The sequence below is a fragment of the Cricetulus griseus genome, chromosome 4 (assembly GCF_003668045.3).
Source record: "Cricetulus griseus strain 17A/GY chromosome 4, alternate assembly CriGri-PICRH-1.0, whole genome shotgun sequence".
NCBI classification, from domain to species: domain Eukaryota; kingdom Metazoa; phylum Chordata; class Mammalia; order Rodentia; family Cricetidae; genus Cricetulus; species Cricetulus griseus.
The window spans coordinates 129,403,641-129,415,670 of record NC_048597.1 but is presented as its reverse complement, the minus strand read 5'-3'; the positions used below and the strand labels follow the sequence as shown (position 1 = coordinate 129,415,670).

At 44.5% G+C, this 12,030-nt stretch overlaps 1 protein-coding gene across 2 annotated transcripts in view; it reads left to right on the top strand.

The window, feature by feature from the left end:
- Fat3 (FAT atypical cadherin 3) overlaps positions 1–12,030 on the top strand; it is a 448,985-nt gene that overhangs the window by 392,849 nt on the left and 44,106 nt on the right. For both annotated transcript variants that reach the window (XM_035444507.1, XM_027410883.2), the window contains exons 13-17: positions 1,190–1,579; positions 3,996–4,210; positions 5,215–5,352; positions 6,193–6,336; positions 9,420–9,617. In XM_035444507.1, the coding sequence (XP_035300398.1) occupies positions 1,190–1,579; positions 3,996–4,210; positions 5,215–5,352; positions 6,193–6,336; positions 9,420–9,617 (1,085 nt within the window). The remainder of the gene's footprint in view (positions 1–1,189; positions 1,580–3,995; positions 4,211–5,214; positions 5,353–6,192; positions 6,337–9,419; positions 9,618–12,030) is intronic.

Genomic DNA, 12,030 nt, shown 5'->3' with positions numbered 1-12,030 from the left:
CTCAGGCAATGCCATTCAGAAATCTATTGGTGGACATTTCTTGGTTGATATGTTTCTGTTTGAGTCCATGTCAAGATGACTTTTTTGGAGCTAAACACATTTCTTAAAGTCAGTGAGGCAGCTCTCCTTCATCTGGAAACCCCCACCCCCACCCCAGGGGTTGTTGGCCCTATGACTTCACTTTTTCCTCTGTGGTCCTTATGACCTCAAACATTCCCATCATTTGGCATGTGAATCATAGCTGATGGTATTGAGAAGTGTAACTCCAGTTTGAGCTTCTTTTCTGAACTCCAATCTGTCCACACTAACACTTCCATTAAATTTCAGGTATGCACCTTCAACATAACATGGGATCCTGGCCTATCACCCCAACCGCATTCTCACACATCCATCTCTTTCTCAGCAACTGAGAACTTCCTTCTTTGCAGTTTGTCAGACTGCACAGAAGAGTCAGTTAAAGTCTCTCTTCTCCGGCATTCCACATGCTGCCAGCCCCACATCAGAAAGCATTCCTTCACCACATCCATGTTCAACGGACATGTCACATTCTTCCCCTGATACCCTCTGGTACTCAGAAGATGTAGAATCAGTGCTTCCTAACCACTGCCAACACCAGATCCTTGCTCAAGCTGCCCTTCTTGCTCAATGCTATGCCTACATTCCTGTGGGAGGCCATCAAATGGTGCCTGTCTTCTATCCGTTGTCCTTCAATGTTTTCCAGCAGTAGCTGGAAGAATCCTGTTCATGTCTAAGGCATAATCCATGACTCCCATCTCAAAACTGTCAAGTGCTTTCAGAGTCTCACCCATGGCTAGAACCCCCATCACCTTCTGTAGTACCTGGTAGATTCTCAATGAGTATATGCTGAAGTGATTCGTTATTTAGTTTCTTCTTTGGAGGGGGTGGTATCTTGTTATCCATATGTCTACTGGCCCCTGAATTTTTCTCAGGGAAAATTAACTTGAAGGAGGTATATATTAATAATAACCAAAGAATTTTTATATTTGTTTTTGGTTTCCCAGTTTTAATTTTGTTCTATTCTGCAAACTTAAGATTTCATTTCTGTAAAGCCAGTACTATTTCTACAATGGCCTTTTCTCTGGGGTTGGGGAGGTCTTTCATAAATCAAGAAATGGCAGTATCTTGGTGCTATGTTCTTGAGCTGTCATTCTTGTGTCACTTCTCACAGGCATCAACAGGAAGGTTGTGTACTCCCTGGAGGACTCAGCCAGTGGGGTCTTCTCCATCGACAGCTCTTCTGGTGTCATCATCCTGGAGCGGCCTCTAGACAGAGAGCAGCAGTCATCATATAACATCAGTGTGCGGGCCACCGACCAGAGTCCAAGACAATCCCTCTCCTCTCTCGCCTCTGTCACCATCACTGTACTGGACATCAATGACAACCCACCAGTGTTTGAGAGGAGGGATTACCTAGTAACAGTGCCTGAGGACACTTCCCTTGGTACCCAAGTCCTCTCTGTTTTCGCCACCAGCAAAGATATTGGCACAAATGCTGAGATAACGTATCTCATCCGGTCTGGGAATGAACAAGGGAAATTTAGAATCAACCCAAAGACAGGTGAGTAAATGACAATTCCAATAAGACCTCCTGTTTCTTCTCCCATTCCATCACCCCTCTTAGTGGGATCTGTGTGTTCCTTCTGCCTCCCTTGCATGGCCTGCATGCAGACCTCAGTTTCTTGCTCCTAACAAATGGCCCTTCAAAATTTCAAGCTCCAAGCAGTGGAGCAAATTCCTGACCTGTGAGTTGACCACAGAACATCTAGGTAGGAATCTTAGGTCAGCCATGTGTTCCCTAAGCAGCAACTATGGTATTTACATTCAAGTGCAAGAGTATACTTGTGTCTCCTTTCTGTTTGTATTTCTGCTTGGTGACTATGGTAGGAAGGGTAACAGGAAATGAGCTGCCTCTGTACCCCACCCACAGGTAGATGACCACTCTCTGGTCAGCATCCATGACTGACATTGGCCTTGATCCCCTGCTCAACAAATGGGGGCTTTGTTGTTGTCAATCCAGAATGTATGTATCTGGATGGTCTCCCACACATCTCAATTTAGAGTACCTTTGTTATGTTCCTTTCTGAATGGACTGCGGTCTAGTAGTCAAGACTGTTCCCATTTTCCAGGCAGGTGGTAAGTTCCTCACACTGCTGACCATTGCCCATTCGCTAAGTCACTCAAGAAGTGTATGGCTGCTGTGAAAGATGGCAGAGGAATCCTGCTTCTCCTTAGTGCACAGAAAAAGGGTACTACTATGATCAACAACACTCAATTAATGTTGCCAGTATTCTACATTCCTACTAAGTCTTTGGCTATAACTCACATATCCCAAATGAGCAAAACAGAACTTTTGAGCAGTTAAATAATTTCCTCAGCCTTTACTATTCATAAGTGGATTATCCAATATTTGAATTTTCTTTCTGACTCAGAAAGGCACACTCTAACCCTGTCACAGCATAACTACTGTGTATAAATGTAAAAATGTACTTTTGAGTAAATGAAAGTGGAGTGTTGACTGAAGGGCTGCATTAGCAATTCCTCCCAGCAGAAAGTGTTTATTAAGGCCATTACTTCCTATCAAACTGTATGAAGATTCCACTCACTAAGATATGTATTTGCTTTACCCTGTCCAGCTATGACATTCTATATGAACACCATGGGAGGTGGCTAAGGATAGTTTAAATCTGGCATTAGCTAACTAAACTGATGAGTATTGAGTATTGCATGCTGTGTGTGCTCAAAGATGATCCATAGTCCGTAAGGCTAAGATTTCTTTATTCAGATAAACACCAGCCCAAACGCAAGCCAGAGCGTGCCCAGAGGCCGCAAGCTAGCATGGCCAGAGAGAAGGCATCCACATGTGCATGGTCCCTTAAGAATTGTCCTCGAGTCATCTTTGATCTCTCCTGGCCACGCCCTTATGGGCGTGGCCAGGCACACCTGTAGGGGCTAGTAGGAGGCGAGGCTACAGTGTCTCCCTACACTAAACTGGCAAAGTTAAACTCCAAGGGTAGTAAGTGCCCAGAGAATTCAATTATTGAATCAAAATGGCCTCTTGGTAAATATACAATCTCTGTTTCCATCGTAATTTGAAGGATCCTAATGGCAGACTTAGCCCTGGAGTTCTCTGGCTAGCCCAAGAAAAATGACCCTCTCATTTGTCCTAATGATAGTTTTCCAAGTGAGAGAAAGACAAAAACCTTGGAACTAAATTGTGGACACAATGACTAACTACCAACTAGAGAACACTGCACAGTGTCACTACCAGGCAGGGCTGGGACAGGAAGGGTGATCCACTCTCAGAGTTCATCTTAGAGGTTGTCCTCAACTAGAAGCCTTCTTTTGTTCTCCACACTTGATTCCTTGTGGTGGCATCACCTGAGCTATGCGGGTGTGAACACCTGGGCTGTGCTGTTTTCTTTCAGGAGCTCCTTTCACCTCATGTCACCCTGCCTTGAGATTCCCCATGTCAGTGGTGTCCTCGGCCTCTGTGCACAATAGTTCTAAATGGACACATTATAGATTGGCATAGCAGCTATGTGGTTAATTGAATCTAGTGTTGGCTGAGAGTGGCTACCAGATGCCAGGGAGCAGTGCACCCCAGTTACAACCACATATCATTTGTTCTTCCTCCCCTGGGTTCTCTCAGGAACTTGAGAGATACTACTCAGGGTGTTTGTCCCTGTCCAGCTCTCTGGCTTCACAAGCAGAGATGTCCATGCTGCCTGAAAGAAGCCCCGGAGTTACCACAGATACCTGGGAACACTGTCCATTTCTTCAGAAGTGTGTCTGATAGATGGCTCTGCTTTAACCAACAGTGTTCATCAGACTTCCATGAAGCTTTCAGATACTCAAAAAACAAACTCCCAATGTGTAATCTTGGCTGGAGATGATGTAAATTGCATTGTGCCCACAGAACAACTGAACCATGTTTTCCCTTAATCAAATATAAAGTTACCTATTTTCCTTTGAAGGGGGTATTTCTGTCTTGGAAGCTCTGGACTATGAGACATGCAAAAGATTTTACCTGGTGGTAGAAGCTAAAGATGGGGGCACCCCAGCCCTAAGCGCTGCAGCCACCATCAGCATCGACCTCACAGATGTGAACGATAACCCTCCCCAATTCAGCCAAGATGTCTACAGCGCTGTCATCAGTGAGGATGCCTTAGAGGGGGACTCTGTCATTCTGGTAGGTGCCAGCAGCATCCGAATTCTGGGACAAAACATCCTCACAGTGAAGACGTGAGCAAAGTCTGTCTTGGACTTTGTTCACATCTCCCTTTCAGGGTTTTTGTGCACCCTCCTTCAAGGATGTCTGTCACGCATGAGCTGTCAATAGCTCCTTCTCTGGTTCATGTATTTAAAAGAGTTTTACAGATTCATTTATATCAATGTATGAATTACTAGTAATTGCTTTCCTTATGGAAGCATATACTTTTAAAGAAAACACAAGATATCATAGATGCAATTTTCAATGATCACTCCTACGGGTGTGAGACAGCTAATCTTTTACTACAGAGTAACTGACCCGTGACTAAAGAGGGAATACATGGGTATAGACCCACTGGGGAATGGGGGAGTTGCACAAAAACACTGAAAGGGTGAGTTCTAACAAAGCCCATGATTAAAGAGGAAATACAGTCCATTGTGGTGGAAAGGCGTGGTGACATGAGTGTGAGCCTGGTCACATGGTGTTCACAGTCAGGAAGCAGAGAACAATGTTCCACTAGGTTTCTGTCATCATCTTTCTCATTCAGTCTAGGGCCCCAACTCATATGCCATCCATAGAAACACTCAAATAGTCCTCAGGGCTGTGTCTCCAAGTGATTCCCAGTCCAGTCACACTGACAATGAAGATGAACCGTCATGAGTGGCTGAGACCACTATTTGTAGAACTGTAAAGAGGTCATGAAATCAACCCTGTCAGTTAGCTCTGCGGTCTGACATAATTATCTCAAACCCTGGTGGAACCCAGGCCTAAATGATGGCAGACCCTGAGAAGGCACAGATTAATAAGGAAATAAAAGTGTCCCGTGTTAGTGTTGCCCTCTTTGTTCCCACCGATCTCCTCCACCAGGAACTTACCATGGGCAGGGGTCCTAGAACACTGTCAGCCAGAGACCCTAAGCATCAACCTTTTCTCTCTCTCTCTTGTGTTATACCTTGTCTTTGGTTTCTCTCTTTTCTATGAAGCTGATAGCAGAAGATGTGGATAGCAAGCCCAATGGGCAGATTCGTTTTTCCATTGTGGGTGGAGACAGGGACAATGAATTTGCTGTGGATCCCATCTTGGGACTTGTGAAGGTTAAGAAGAAACTGGACCGGGAACGGGTGAGTGGGTTTGGGTCATCCTTCACCATCCACACCTACACTATCACTTGACTCATGGGTGCTGACTCCATATGAGTAGCAAGGAAATTCAGGTAGATATTCAGGTTAAATACCTGAAAGAATTTTCTACTAATAATAGCTTTGACAGATGTTGAAGATCTTAGAGAAAAAGATAAATGTGTACCTTTCTGGATAGTTTGAATTTCAGTCCTTCATGAGTCAGAGAAAGAAGAACCCTTCAGCCAGGATGCTGTGCTCTGATTTCATTAGCAACTTTAGCACTACAGGAGCTGGTCAGAAAAGATTACCTGAAGGCACCCAGCAAAAGAATGATGCAGAAAATCCCTTTGTTCAAGATTGAGCTAACTGCCATTCTTGACTGAAACATACATTTTCAAAGAAAATTAAATATAGAAATGAATTATACAGCAATAATACTAAAAGGCAAATTGAATCTTCTCACTGATACAGCCCTCTAGCCCAGGAATACCAAAATCAGCAGTGCGGGTCAGTGGTGACAGCTGTACTGAACAAAGGTCGGGGAAGAGCCTCAAAGGCACTGGCCCCTCCCCTCAGGAAGAGCTAGAAATATCAGGCTGCAGTTTGGGTTGGCACAACTAGCTAGAGTATGATATTGTATCCTAGTGGGCAGAAGTTGGGACAATTCTAAACACCCTGAAATAATAGTCCAGCCCCCAACAAAGAAAGAGCCAGCACTAAATGTTGATGGTGCCAAGGTCTACAGGATATGTGTAAAGGCAGCACAGCCAGAGAATTCCAGTTATGTGCAGAAGGGAGGGGGTTCTGAAGTTCCTTATTGCCATCTCTGTGCCTGGCCAGGTGTCGGGATACTCCCTGCTCATCCAAGCAGTAGATAGTGGCATTCCTTCAATGTCCTCAACTACAACTGTCAACATTGATATTTCTGATGTGAATGACAACAGCCCCGTGTTTACACCTGCCAACTATACTGCTGTGATTCAGGTAAGCCAATCTTGTCAGGCAGGGACTACCTGTGTGGTTCAGTCTCCCCACTCTGCTCTGGAGTGTTGAGTTGGGGTGTCTGTACCAAATAACTTAGAGTAGGAGACTCCAGCAGCTGGTGTTCACCACTGACAGTTTCAGAGGCCAAAACAATCAAGATCAAAGCTTCCCTGGATCTTCCCCAGGGGCTCCTATTCTGGTCATAATGGTGACTGCTAGCAGTATCCTCACTCGACAGAAGAGACATGTTCCTTCAATATTTTCTATGAGGACACTAGTGCCTCAAAAGACTTGTCTTTTAGTACTATTGCACTGGGACCTAGTTACAACCTGGGGGTTATTAGTATCCAATATCAATTTGTCCCTTCCTAAGGAAGGTACAAAAACAACCTGTTTTTCCACCTCAATTGTTGAGAAGAGTTATTAAGTCCTGTTTCTTCTAAGTATTAGAAACATGTACACAGCCTGTCACTATGTGTCATGCAGGATTGTAGACACATTCTCCCACCCCTACGCACACACACACACTTAACAGCTGAGAGAGCTAAGGAACAGTAAGCTCAAGTAGTCCTTTCAAGATCACGCAGCTGGAACGGGTCAGGATTCGAACTTAAATCTATCATGCAGACATAATACGAATAATCTTTCTATAGTGACAGGCTGTCTTTAAGAAACATGTGGTTTTCTGAATGGGAGAGAGATCAATATGAACCAGCCCAGAACTTCAGGATAGAGCAGCCACTCCTTAAATTCATCTTCCATAGGCAATTTGTTTAGGACTTTAAATCCACCTTCCTTAAAGTCAGGCTGCAGGATAGAGTAACTTACAGCTGGTGTTATGCTTCCAGGGAAAAGTAACAGATTTCTCCATTAGTTTATTATTCAGCAGTTAGCTCTGTGCAGAGTACCCGAGTTTCATTACTGAATTCATTCCTAACAGGCCAGGTTAGGAAGATGTGCAGAGCCAGACTGTGAGTGTGGAAGACTTGGAGACACAGCTAGTGATGCCCATGCCTGACGGGTGCATGGGAATTCTGGCATTGGTGTCACAATGGCTCTCAAGGTCTCTCAGTGACTTTGTGAAGAAGTGAAGTGAGAGTGGCTGGGTCTCTAGAGAGCCCTTTAGGATAAGATGGAAGACCTTGAGTGTAGCCATCTATAAGGAGCCTCTTTCACCCCAGTGGCACTGAGCTGTCTGGTAAACAGGCTGAAACGCTCATGAAGCAAATGCTACCACTGTCTGCTCATCCCTGGTCCCTTGTCAGTGCAATCTTATCCCTTCCTGGAGAGACTTTGATTTACCTCTCATCTGCTGCTGCTAGGAACCACACATGTGATTGCTCTCCTCTTTCATCCTGGTACCTCCCCCCTCTTCCTCTTAGATCTCTGTGGCTATGGTCTACCAGGGCACTCTCTGCCTTACCCTACTTTGTACCCTCCTCAAACAATATACACTTTGTCTCTCAACATTCTGTTTACGACATACATCCATCAGCTGTACAGACCGTTTCAGATGCGGAAGTCAGCCAGGAGAGCACATGGCCAGGACCCCCTCCCCCTGCAGGCTGGGCCTGGCTGTAATTTCACACCCTTCCTTCTTAGACAGTGACCCCAAGGACACACATTCTCTCTCTTTCAGTTTCTTCTGTGGAGGAAATGGCCTTCAGAGAATGAGCAAACAAATCAATAAATCTTCTGTTTTGTGTGGTGCTGAGTATGTTGTCTGTGTAAAGCAGTAAATCTTCTCCATGATGACATGGTCCCACGCTGGGCTCCAAAGAGAGGCAGAGCCTGGAGCCTGATGAACAAGCAGGCGGAGATAGGGTAGAATAGAAACCTCTAAGGTGCTCTCCCAATGCCCTTTCAGAGCTACCTCTCTTCACACCCAGGGTACTGGGTTTATTCTGGCACCTGGTTATCATTTTCTTTCTTTTTCATTTCTCTCTCCTTTTTAATTTGAAATTTTTGTTATTTAAATCTCAACACAGGATCTCACTATGTAGTTCTGGCTTATCTATAACTCATTCTGTATTCTAGGCTGGATACAAACTCACAACAATCCTCCTGCCTCTGTCACCCAACTGCTAGAAATACAGGTGTGAGTCACCATGCCTAGCAACACATGAGTATCATAAACTCATTCAGCATATGAGCCTTGGGCTTAGCCAGCACCATGTAAAATGTTCCTCATCTTTGGAACCCAAACATACTTAATCCTTAAGCTGGTGTCCTTAGCACTCTAATAATGAAGCTGACATCAGCCCAGACAATAAGGCCAAAGTCTAACACATTGTGTCAAGGACATGAATATTGACCTTGGCTACTAAGAACTTCATCTGGTGCTTTCAAAGTGAAGAAGTTAAGCTTTGATCCCAGAAGAAGGCACAACTCATCTTCATGTTTCTGTTTTGAGGCTGTGTTTCCAAAATGGTTGCTGAAGTTCAAGATTCTGTCCCTCCTAATTCTCAAGTTTATAAATGTGCTATCTACTTTCTTTACCCTAGAGAAGCATGGAACAACCATAATGTGGTTGTAAGAATCCATTTGGTTTCATATACTGGAAAATTGACTACAGGTACCCCCAAAATACCTGATGTGACACGGTATTACAGTGTTGGGCCTCCACATAATCACAATACAACATAATCACCTTGTAACGGTATGAGACCCACATTTCCATCCCAGTGGGGTCATGCTTTCTGGGTCTGGGTGGATTTCCAAGGTCATCACCAAGACTGGGAAGAGTGTTACTCATGGAGGCTTCTAGACAGTTCTGAGAGTGAAGGACAAGTAGGACCTGGCTGTATCTTTGGAACCTAGGAAGCTGTTTGGCCAAAGGCCTGTGTTGTCATCTGCAGAGATTATCATCTCCTGGCACAGCAGTGAGGAGGCTGCTAGAGATGGGAAGGAGGATGCTTGCAACCCCAGTTATCAGATGACATAATAAGTACCATGGAGGATTCCTTATGGCAAAAGTTTAGCATTCTAGCTTGGCACTCCCAGCCAGTAATGATGTCTTTTGTTTTGTTTTTAATGTGATAAGTGTAATTTTAACTTCCTTTTTGCAACACTCTTTTATACAGGAAAATAAGCCAGTGGGTACCAGCATCTTACAGCTTGTGGTGACAGACAGAGACTCCTTTCACAATGGACCTCCCTTCTCCTTCTCTATTTTGTCGGGAAATGAAGATGAGGAGTTTGTGCTGGACTCCCATGGGATCCTGAGGTCAGCGGTGGTCTTCCGGCACATGGATTCCCCCGAATACCTGCTGTGCATACAGGTACAGCTCTGCTATCTATCCATACTGAGTGCTGCCCTCTCTCCTGTCTGCCCTTCTACCTCTTGGTTTGTTGTCCATTGTTCACTAAGAAGTCAACATAGTTCATGATAGTGAAGGAAGGTTCCTCTTCTAATCCCAAATTCAATTTCTTGCCAAGAAAGACAGATTCCATGTGTGAAACTGAACAAGAAGGAAGAGCATGGCACTGCTGAGCATGGACGTTTCTGGAGGTTGTTACTGCCAGACAGTTAGAGGCCTCAATACTGTAAAAAGTCCCAGGGTTCTAACTGACTCTTACCCATGCTTCTGGTGTACTAAGTAGGGTTTGCCACTCCTTGCTGAGGGAGGAGGTCAGTCACTGTCATAGGAGGCTTGGCCATGCCATGCCTTCCCCCAGTGAGGCAGGAGGGAACCACAGACTCAGTATTCCAATCCCAAAGTTCAATAGCCTTGTGATAAAAAATAAAAGCACAAAAAGGCAAAAATGGCAGGTGTGCAAGGGTCACAAAGAAGAGCCGTCATTTATCAAGCACGTGCAGTTCCTGCCTGTGACTTTGCCTATACCAACATTTGAATTCCAGCCACAAATTTGAATCCTGTTTCCACCCTCTGTTTCCCACAGAAACCTGTCTGACCGTTTTGAAGGGTGGCTATGGTGGCATGGTGATTAAACAGCTTATTCTCTTCCATTTCCAAACAAATTAGTAATTACTGGCTCTAAGACCATATGTGAACTCTCCAGTTGAGACCCTTTGTCCAACTATTTAAAGAATGTCATATCACAGAACCTAGACTCCAGGGACACGGAGAAGTTTCAGTGTCTTCTCGCAGCCCAGCACAGTGCTCTGCACAGCACGTCTGTATCACCTCTCCCACAGTAAGCCCTCTGACTTCCTCATAGGAAATACCTGCAAGGTCCCTTTTCTTCCTCCAAGGGACCTTGTTACTTTATCCTCTTGCCCATATTCCAACTCTCTCTGTGAGAGCCTGCTGGGTCATTCCTCTGGTTTCATTTTCTCCCAATCCAACTCTGCACCTATCCCAGGTTAATTTTTCTACTTTATGTCCTAAGAGACAAGCAAATGAAAATCCCCTGTCCAGTTCTCATTGGCAAGCTTTATAAATAAAGCTTTATCAGGACACAGCTGTACCTATTCATTTCTGCTTTTATGGCTGCTGCCACCTGTAAAGACAGAACTGGGTGTTGATGATCACATAACTCACACATCCTACAGTGCTGGTCATTTAGGGCTTACAGAATGTGCTTGCCAGCTAAGCTAAAACTATCCATTGCTGGCATAGCTTGCAAACCTAGGCCCTCAGCCTCAGATTTTGAATGCCATGGTCCTTAGGTATACATCTTTTCCCCATCCATCCCTGGCACAGACTCACAGTCCTGCCACCTTCTGTCCAGTGACATCATGTCTTTCTGATACTTTTCTGGCCTCTTGGATCCAGGTGGGCAACCTCAGGCAGATCTATGAAATTCAAACTCATCAATGTCCTTTGAGTTGTCCACAGTTTGACTTCAAGTTCAGAATACTTTGTCAAACTTCCTTCCACCTTCACATAGCCAAATAATCAGATAGTGGTGGTGATAATGCAAAAGCGACAGCCATATGCATAACTACATGCTAAATATTTGTATGGGTGATACCTGTATTTTCTAATCTCTTTCTCTTTTACTTCCCACAAGAACCCCAGGGGCTGATACCACTGTTATATTGTTGTTAAAGATGCAAAGCTTGAAGCTCAGAGAAGTCAAGTAACTTACTCACAAACCACAAACAGAATGTGTAGAAAGCTATGATTCAAAGCCTGTGTGGTACCCAGGTTTGGCTTTCTATTGCAAACTACATTTGAGGACACATTTCCTCTGTTGCAGCTCTGTCTGCAGGATCACTGGTTCCCTGAGGATCTGACTCATGGGGCCCTGACTTTGTTCTGAAGCATGGCACCATTAACCCCTCTACCATGAATGACAGGTGCTCATTAAGCATCTGTTGTCAAGGGGGCTGCTTTATCAGTTCCTCTATTAAGAGAGAAGGGGAGGTGCAAACTGCCCATTTCCCCTTTGATGTGTCATCTTTTGTATTCCAAATCTTACTATGATGTAATTCTCATTTAAGTAATGGCATATCTTCTCTGTGCCAATAGTGTCACCTGGTCCAGTCAAAAGGAAAGAATCCAGCAGAAAACAAAGATTCCTTCTCCAAGTGAGAACATCATTTATGTGCTGTTTTATGTCTTCTATCTAAAATGAGAATAAGGCAAGCCTGGTGCAGGCATGCTGGGTCTTGTAGCACTCCTGCCCATCATTCCTAACTCAATCCCAGTGGCTTTATTGTGTTGACACATTTTATTGCCCATAATACAGTACACAGAGAATGACTGAATGTGATAAACCCCTCCT